The sequence below is a fragment of the Lepidothrix coronata genome, unplaced genomic scaffold (assembly GCF_001604755.1).
Source record: "Lepidothrix coronata isolate B3197 unplaced genomic scaffold, Lepidothrix_coronata-1.0 Scaffold35, whole genome shotgun sequence".
Lineage (NCBI taxonomy): Eukaryota > Metazoa > Chordata > Aves > Passeriformes > Pipridae > Lepidothrix > Lepidothrix coronata.
The window spans coordinates 4,668,057-4,677,524 of NW_016690215.1; the positions used below are offsets into that span (position 1 = coordinate 4,668,057).

A 9,468-nucleotide genomic window follows, 5' to 3' on the forward strand; every position below is an offset into this window, starting at 1 on the left:
GTTATTCATAAGTACACAATGTTCCACAAAAGAAAAAGGTATTTTGAATAGGTTTTGACAATCTCTTTGATTTGTGTTTGTAGATGTTGCAGGAAACCAAAAAGAAATAAACCAGAATCAGTAAAATATTATTACAAATATATATATAACATTTCCCTGGAGTGATAATTAGTATTTTCAAAAAGTTGTAAGAAACTTGAATGTTTGGGAAAAAAAAAAAACAAACACCAAAAAAAGAGTGACTTAGAAAAGTAAAATATTATCTTAATTCCACCCATTTATCCTTAATCCATATGGCACCATTTTAGTTGACCTCCAGTTTTAATGTAGAGCTCAAGAAATTCAGAATGTAATACAACACATTGTATGTTACATATCAAAGGCTAAAAATTCTAGTAAAAGAAAATAGTCTTTGTATATGGCGTTTATTTTACATTACCTTTCTGTGTTCCGTGAAAACATGTTCAATGAAATTATGTTTGTGGAATTACATCTCTAACCAAACAAGACGAAGTTGTGTTTTAAATACTACCCTTCAACGGTTTGGAAACAGCATTTTCATATTGCACAGTGTTAATATTAATACAGTGTCTGACAGTACACAATACTCAAGAGGCATAAAATTTAGTCATCAGTGATGCTTGGAAAATAAATAAACCCAGTGCATTAGACAAGGGGGAATTTTAGAGGTGGTTAACAGAAATGAGATGAACGCCTCCTCTCACACACTGGCACACTGTGCTGCCTCTCGTCCCAGGTATACATTGCTCAGGAATCCTAACAATTGCAAGGAGCCACATTTTTTTTTTACCTCTCCATGAAAAGCATCCACTTAAGGAATACCTTCCACTTAAGGGATACCTTCCTAAGATTCCTAAGATTTCACTTGCAGAACCTGACAGACAGTGTCTCAGATGTTGTGTAGGTGAAATCTCACACTCTGAACACTGTCTCTCCCGGAGATGGACTGAAATGCCACTTTGGTCTTAAGTAAGGGGAAGGAAAAAGAGAAAAGGGGAAAAAAAAAAAAGGTGGGTAGGAGGTGAGAGGGCAGAGAGAGTGATCAAGCACAATGGTACTTGTTAAGCCCTTCAGAGATTTCACTCTCTCTCACACGTTACTTCACACTTTGGCACAGTCTGCTGGAAGAGTTTTCAGGCCTGAGATGTTTCTGAAGGCTGTATTATCTCTAAATAATACTATTTCTTCGGCTATGTACTGAAAAAGCTGCTATAAGCTTTACACCACTTTCACACACGTAAGTGAACTGAATAAGTTTAGCACCTCTGAAAATATCAAAAAATCATTATGAAATTTTCATTTAGCAACAGGAGGATCAAATCTGACTAGGGAAGAACTTCAAAATAATAATGCTGTGCAGGCAAAACACTGTCACTGGGACACAACTATTAGAAGTAAGTCTCTGAAATTTACATGGTAATGGAGTTTATGACTAATTTCAAGTGCCATTTTCATTTGAGGACAGAAAAAATGTGTTTTGTTGGGTTTGGAGTTATTTTGAAAGAAGTCTTACAATAAAGATCACAGTAAATATCACGGATTAGCAGGGACTACTGTAAGCTAATAATGTTTGTGTTTTGCTTTTCCAAATACCACTAAAGTTTAAATCACTTTCTGAAATATTCAGAAAAATCCTGTGGTTTTGTTTCAAAGGCTTTTAACACATATAAAACCCCATGTTCTCCTCCCAGCTTTAAGTGCAAAGAGATGTCTGTAAATTTGCATGAATTCAAAACTAAACTAAAAATATCATCCTAAATTGAGGTAGCACATTTAACCAAGTTTCTTTCCAAGAATGTCAGAAAGAAACTGAAGAACTGTACGAGTAAGGTCTCTCTCAGCAAGAATTAAACTCTTCAGTGACTGATGCATTCTTCCCTCACCACTCGAGCATTTTAGGAGCTTGGAAGTTCTTCTTTAACTCTTCTTTTTTTTTCCCGAAAAATACTGTTTAGTCCACGCACCTTCAGGTCCTGTGGCATCTATTGCAACATCAATAATGGAATCTGGAGTCATCCACCTCAGAAACGCCAAGAGAAGGAAGTTCAGAACAGCAAAAAAAGCAAAAATACACCCAGTCACTGGGCCACAGTGAGACATTAGTCTGTCAAGTCGTTCATCCATTGGTAAAACCAGTTCATCTGCAACCCTGTCATACACCTAAATGGGGAGGAGACATAAAATAAGGTCTTAAAACAGGTAACTTAACAATGCATTAACAACTGTATTGTGTACAATGTGAGTTCCATGCATACTTCTGCCAATTATATGAACATTTTTCCTAACAAGAGCTTTGGTGGGGTTTTTTGAAGAACGGGCTACATAAAAGAAACTGAAATCTAGGCTAACTTCTATAAAAACTTTGCAATTCAAATATTGCTTGAAGTTACAAAATCATAAAATGAATTGTACTGATGGCACTTGAAAATGATAAACTGGTTGTACATGATACTTCAAGGTGGCTTACAAGAGATATATAAGTGCACTACAGTGTAAGTAAGAAGCATGTGGTTCATCTGTTCTCTCCTTCCTAGAACACAGGAGGTGAAGTCAAAAGTGACACATCTCCACAGGTTTTTGTAACATTACTGCAGTTACCATTCTTCACTAATGGCAGAGGTTTTATGCTGAAGTGCGGTTCTAATTCTGAAATACCATTTCAAAACTATGAAAATTAATTTTCATTACAATGACAGCTTGTGTAAATTCAGCTGTAGTTCAGCCTTCTGGCATTAAACTACCTCTCATAATTTTAAACCCCTTGTTAGCACGTGGCAGACAAAACTTAGTCATGACCTGTCTTTACATTTTCATACATCTTACACAGTACATTTTCCAGCTATGCCAGAAAACTTACTTCATGTGAAGACTTGAGTAAATACATGAGTAGAAATCTAACTAAAGAACTAGGCTGTTCTTCACAATATTTGTCAGCAGTTACGGCATATTAAAAAACACAAATAGAAAAACCCCCACGTATCTAGGGAAGTATTTGGGGAAAACAAAAAGCATCTTCTGAACCTTTTAAAACCATATATGTTTGACAGGAAACCTGTTTAAAAATTACACTGGAAGATTACACAGAGAATGTACATTGTAATATTTCAAAGCAGCAGCTGTTTCAGAAATGTATTTTATGAGAATTTAAAAGAAGTGGTTATACATACTTTCTCAGTTCTCTCTGCAACGTTTCTCCATGTATAAAATGTCTTTACTTTATTATGAACAGTTTCTGGAGATGGAAGTGTTCCTGATCTGAGTTGGGCAATAGCTTTTTCTAATCCATCACACAAAGATTTCACGGAGGGCTCACATAAAATAATGAGATTTTCTGGAAGCACCTCAGGAATCCCGCCAACTCTTGTACTCACCACCTTGGAAACAAGCAAAAGAAACAGGACATATGCAGGACAGCAATAAAATTGTGTGGTGGCACTGCTAATACAGTGTTTAGATGCAGCACTTGAGAAGAATATCACGCTTTGGGAATTTGATCGGTACGTGAATTCCAGGTGTAGGCCCCAGAAAAGACCTGACATAGCAGATTATCTTTAACAATGTCCAGAGTGATTCTTTGGTGGCATGATAAACCAGAAGACTTGGTCTAATGAGTGCTTATGAGACATCTTTCCTAAAGGTGTTTGTAACAGTACAAAACTAAATCCGTGTAACCAGGTTTTGGACTCTTCCTCCAAAGTCCCTCATAAAATGTTACCTCTATTTGGAGAGGACAGTTTTACCACATGCACTTTCAGTCTATGCCCTCTAGGCTACTGAACATTTACAAGAATTTATTTATCAGTTCAGTAATTTTAATCTGAATTATTATTTTTAGAAGGAAATCAGAAATTACTAAGACTCACATTGTGCAATCATCTCTAAAAGCAGGCAACAAAAAGAAACTGCATAACTTCCTCACCTCTAAAGAGGAAAACAGATGACAAGGGAATAACTACCACAACTAGGTTGTAACTGCCATCAAAAGATACTGAAGTAAAAAAAAAAATAAAGTCACTCATATTTTCTATGCTTCCTGTAAATCAGATACTCATATCAGTCTGTCTTTTTAATAAAGTTTCTTCATATTTTAATGTGAAAATTTAAGTTCTTTATGGCTATTGATTTGACTTCTTTTAAGTTGTTAATCTGAGTTGTAAATTAGCCAGAAAGGACTTTACAGTTCTCTCTCTCTCCAACTCTTCTCTTGAATCCCTACATAGTCAGGTCATTTTTCTGCAGCTCCTCTCGAAGCAATGTCAAAGTAAACGTTTGTGAACACCAACCATCCCAAAACTCTGTAAAGGAGTACATACAAAATAGCATTTTGGAGAGGCAGTCTGGCTAGTTAGGGGAACTGAGAGCAGACCTAAGTTTTATTTCCAATTCTGCACAAATTTCTTCTCAAAGCTTAAGCAGTTGCAATTAACCGTTCTGTCTCAGCTTCCAGGTGATCTGTAAATGGGGATAATATTTGTCCACGTTTTTAAAGACAGTCTCAGATGAAACCAAATGTTACAACCACATATTAGTTGATTGTGACCTTTGTTTAAAATGGATAAATGCTCTCTAGACACTGAGATTTTTTTTTTACCTGTAAACCACAGCTTGCTGCTTCCACAATAGCCATACAAAAGGCCTCAGTGAGGGAAGTGTTGAGAAAAATGTGTCCCTGGACTAGCACATTTCTAACATCCTGGTGTTCCAAGGCTCCAAGAAGACGTACCCTGCATATAAGAGGACAGAAATAATAGAGATAAACACTAAATTTGGACTGTAATAGTGCTGTACAGTGTTACATATGTTCTGAAAAAGGTACCAGTGGTTCACACTTGTACAGTTAGAGGATGAACCAAGGCACCTTGGTTCCATTTTCTCTAAATTTTTCCAGCAATGGAGAAACAGAAGACTGCTTTTTATTGTCAAACTGAAAGAAACTTCTGAAAATAAAGTTGAGGGGAGAAGTTGCTGTTATAAGGACAACTGCCTTCAAAACATTGCTACTGAGCTTTCCAGTTCTGCAAGAGAAAATGGTTTCCTTCAGTTAATAGCTAAGATTTGTCAAATGCATTGTTTAAATTTTTACTGTGAGGTCTGATCAATCAGAGTCTGAGGGGGAAAAGTATTTATGATCAGAACCTATTATTTTTAAGAGATACCAAAAAACAGAAAAGAGTAAAAGAAGAATGATACTGAAAAATAATTTTATGAGGGGAATCATTGATGGAACTACAAAACAGGCAACAAAAAAAATAGAAAAGAAAATGAAAAATTAAGAACATAAAACTGGCTTTGATCATGAAAAAAACCATAAATAAATATGTATCATGGAAACATTTTGGTAACACGGTACATGTTTGTAATACCACAAGAGCATTAGATAAGCTCTATGCCAAGGGTTTCATAGTGAAATAAAAAAAATTACTAGCAGTCACCATCACAGCAGCAGTGACACAAATGAGCTAACACCTTTGGCCACACAGTAATATGTGATCCAAGTACCATGGTTGCAGAGAGGAATATGACAAATTTATATCTAAGTCAACTTTTCTATGACTTGAGTGAAGGTTCATTTAGAGTCTATTTTTATTAATCATCTTGCAGGATCACAGTCTCACTCTCAAAGTCTTCAGCAAGTGTCTGGTCTATTTGCTTTGCCTTCAATAAATTTCATCTTTGCCAGCCTCAAATTTTCAGTTTTTTTGGGGGGAGGGTGCAGGCAGTTCCCCACCCCTGAAGTACATTGAAAGGTCATAGACATTCACAAAACAAACCTGTCATGGAGCTGGTATCTTTCCCGGACTTCTTCCAGCACGATTCGTTTTGGTCCTTCTCCTCCAACTAAGAAATGTAACTCTGGATATTTCTGACAGAGCTCAGGAATTATACCACTAAGCAAATCTATACCTAAGAGTAGAAAATTAAGGGCAAGCAGTTATTGTACTTGATTTCAGAACTTCTCATGATGTATCCCACCGCAATAACTCTATTCAAGAGTAGGGGAAAAAAAGTCTCTTGAAGACAGTTACACTGTTGTATATAAAATTATGAAAAAAACCCACAGTTTTTGATCTCTTAAGAGACAAATATGAAAAATCACTTAAGTTGCTGTTACTTCATTAAATAAAAAACTATTAAAACACTTCTAACAAAATAGATAGATTAGGGCCTAAATCATATGTCCAACATAAGCCAAACCTTCCATTTTATAAATTGCAATTTTCAGTATGTTCAGTATTACAGAAGAAACAAAACTCTGAACCAACACACACAAACCAAAATGTACATTTCTTCTTCTTGAGTGCACAGACACAAAAGATCAGAACGGCGACCTCACCACTCCCATTGAAAATTCCATCCATACCACAGACACAGTATAAGAGGTACCTAACCAAGACCTTCCTAAAAAAAAGAACCCAAATAAACTCACATTTTAACCCCCATTACCTTTTCTGTAAACAAGTCTGCTGACAACAACAATTGTTACTGTACTGTCATCCCTCCTTGACGGGTCTGGAGTAAAGTCAGTGGGATCGACAGCGTTGGGGATGACAGAGACTATCCGAGGGTCCAGAGCCGCTCGCAGCACCGTGTTCTCCTTACTCGTGTAGGACACGCAGATGATGTGGTTGGTGTCGCACAGGGACACCGTCAGCAGCTTGTTGGTCAGCACCGAGCTGACATCAGCGAACCCGAAGAGGGAGTGGTCCGTGAAGACGGTGCGCAGCCCCATGGTCTTGGCGTGGAACAGCGCGTCGTGGGCCATGGCGGAGAAGGAGCTGTGGGCGTGCACGATGGTCACCCTCTCCCGCACGAAGATGTACCTGAGCAAGGGCAGGCTGTGGAACAAGGTGGTGGCCGTGGACTGGTTGTACATCACCTTTAGGGGCAGGTAGTAGACTTTGAGCCCGCTGGTGAGATAGCGGACGCCCTTCCTGTGGCCGTAGGCGTGGGTGACCACCAGGACCTTGTGGCCGCGCTCGATGAGGCACTGCGACAGCTGGTACACGTGGCTCTCCACGCCCCCCATGTTGGGGTAGAAGAAGTCCGACACCATGCACACGCTGTGCGCCGCGGGGCCTCTGCCCGCCGTCCCGGGCCCGCTCCTGCCGGGGGAAGGAACCACAAGGCGCCATCACTCGCCGGCGGCCGCCCCCGACGACCCCCGGCCCCCGAACTGCCGGCGGCACTGTCAGGCGCGGCCACGAGGCCCGCGCAGGCCGCACGCACCGGGGGGCGGCGCCGCGGCCCCTTGAGGAGTCCGGTCACCCCGGCGGCCGCCCCGGGGGAGCGCGGGGGCGCTGAGGGCGGGGGGACCGCACACGTACCTGCCGGCGGCGGGCGCTCCCTGCGCGCTGCCCGGCGCCATCTCGCCATTGCCCAGTCACCGCGGCAACCGCGCGCGCCCGCACCGAGCCGCGCCGCAGCCAATCACCGCCCTGCGCTGCGTCACGCGGGAAACGGAGCGCCAATCGGGGAGAGGGCACGTGCCGGGGGCGGGGGCGCCGCGCGTCAGTCCCGCATCCCGGGGTCCCGCCCTCCGGGCATGACCCTGGACAGTTGTCAAAAAAGTGTAGTCCGGAGTGATGGAAAGAGGTGAGCGTGCTGTAAAGGGAAGGAATTGCCTCACAATTCCAATGGCTTTGCCCTGCCCTCAGTGGAGGAGCTCTCCTGGAGTGCTTCTGTTTGGCTCGATCGCAGCTGGATCCCCCGAAGCGTTCTCGATTCTTCTGCCACAGGTGCTGGAAGCTTGCTGTCTCTAAGTAAACAAATATGATTTTTACAGGCGGCCCAGGAGCTTAAACGCTGGGAAAGCATCTGAGTTGCGTGACTTGTGCTCTGACAGCCCGGGCTGGCATCACCTGGCTGTGTATTCTTGGTCTTCTGGAGGAGCTTTGCCATCAGCTTTTTGCAGCTTCAGCACCGGCCTGACTGCCAGGAAGGGTGTGATCTCACCAGGCTGGGGTTGCTCATGCCTCTCCTATGTAGTCTCACAATTATGTGTGGCAGGTCCTTCCTCTTGCCAAGATTTCTGATACAAATTTTGTCAGATTCAATTCTGTCATCACTCCTATGCAAATATATGTATCATGAGTGACAGTACAAGCTGACCAAGGCTGGAGTGCTGGCTGGATTCCTGGTTAGGTTGAAGCTTGGACAGATGTGGTTTGGAAGCATTGATCCCACAAAGAACTGAGGAGGAAATCAGGCAGTTCATTCTAGGGACTGAAAGACATGAAAGACACTAGTGTGTTGAATAAGAAAAACATTGCTTGTTGTTTGAATTTTTCTCACGTGTTCAGAAAGGCGGGACCAGTATTGGCAAGTCTGATTTCATCATCGGATGTTGCTCTGGTGTGGCAAGAACCTGAATTTCGGGGTGAGAAGCTGCGTGTGAGGCCAGAAGAGGGGAAGCTTCTCACCAGCAGCAGCAGGGTGTGAAAGAAGAAGAGACTGAGAAGCAAGGAGCCTTAGGGATCCTAGTTCTTAGAAGAAACTGTATCCTGAGTGTAAAGCAGTGGCCTTAAATTACATCTATGAAGAAAACCCCAAAAATATCATCCAAGTAGTGCCAGGAGAAGGAGGTTCTCAGCTGCAGCACACCACGATGTAAGCCCTGGTAAATGATGGTGGTGACCTCCCTTGCTGTCAGGCTGCCTGAAGAATCAAGCTGTCCCAGTCACCAATTTTAGATGTCAGAAAAACAATGCTTATGGTTTTAACTATTAGGTAAATGTTGGGGTTTTTTAAACTAGTTCTTTTTCTGCACTCTCTAAAGAAGATGTAATTTTTGGTATGCAAGCTTAAAAATCCAAAGAGAAATCATAAATGGTAAATGACAAAGCAGCCCCTTTCTTCAGTAAAAGAAGTGGGATTTGATGTGTTCCATAAGCTAATGCTGACCCACTACTGTGCAAAGCCAGAATGCTGGCACTGACCTACAAAACCTGCAATAGGACAGGTCCACTTAATCTTATAAACCTCTTTTTATGCCACAGCAGTTGTAATTTTTCGTCCCTCTATATTTGTCTGAACTTTGGAGGGAACTTGGCACTTTCCCAGCAGCTGGCCATAGGCTCCACATGTCTTTCTGAAGGAGATCAGGTAAAGTATTGTGGCCAAGCCTTCATGCCCCTGGCCTGGCATGTTGGCTCTGGTTGTTTGACACCTGTGTTCTTCAATAAACATGTCCAGTTGTGCCTAATGTCATACCTGTCAGTGTTCCAATCAGTCTCCCTATATCAGCAGCCTTCTCTGGTTGTCATGTTCAAAGGACCTTGAAAAGTTGGTCTACCAAGGAGCCTAGGAGAAACCTTAATGGAAAGAAATCTTTTCCACTGCAAAGTTGGCAAAGGTGCTGCTAAATTTTCTCTCCATGGTTGGTTCAGAAAGCTGGGGTAACAGATTTTTCACTGTCTGTGGTGTTGTTTTGTTTAGTAAGAAAATTGT

At 41.7% G+C, this 9,468-nt stretch overlaps 1 protein-coding gene across 1 annotated transcript; it reads right to left on the reverse strand.

Moving 5' to 3' along the window:
- Positions 1-799: 799 nt before the first annotated feature.
- Positions 800-7,129, reverse strand: PIGA (phosphatidylinositol glycan anchor biosynthesis class A). Its single transcript, XM_017812272.1, has 5 exons — positions 6,466-7,129; positions 5,793-5,925; positions 4,613-4,745; positions 3,189-3,395; positions 800-2,181 (listed from the first exon to the last, which is right to left on the reverse strand). Exons 1-5 carry the CDS (start codon positions 7,073-7,075, stop codon positions 1,939-1,941), a joined length of 1,326 nt encoding a protein of 441 aa, XP_017667761.1. The 5' UTR covers positions 7,076-7,129; the 3' UTR covers positions 800-1,938.
- Between the last annotated feature and the right edge of the window lie 2,339 nt (positions 7,130-9,468).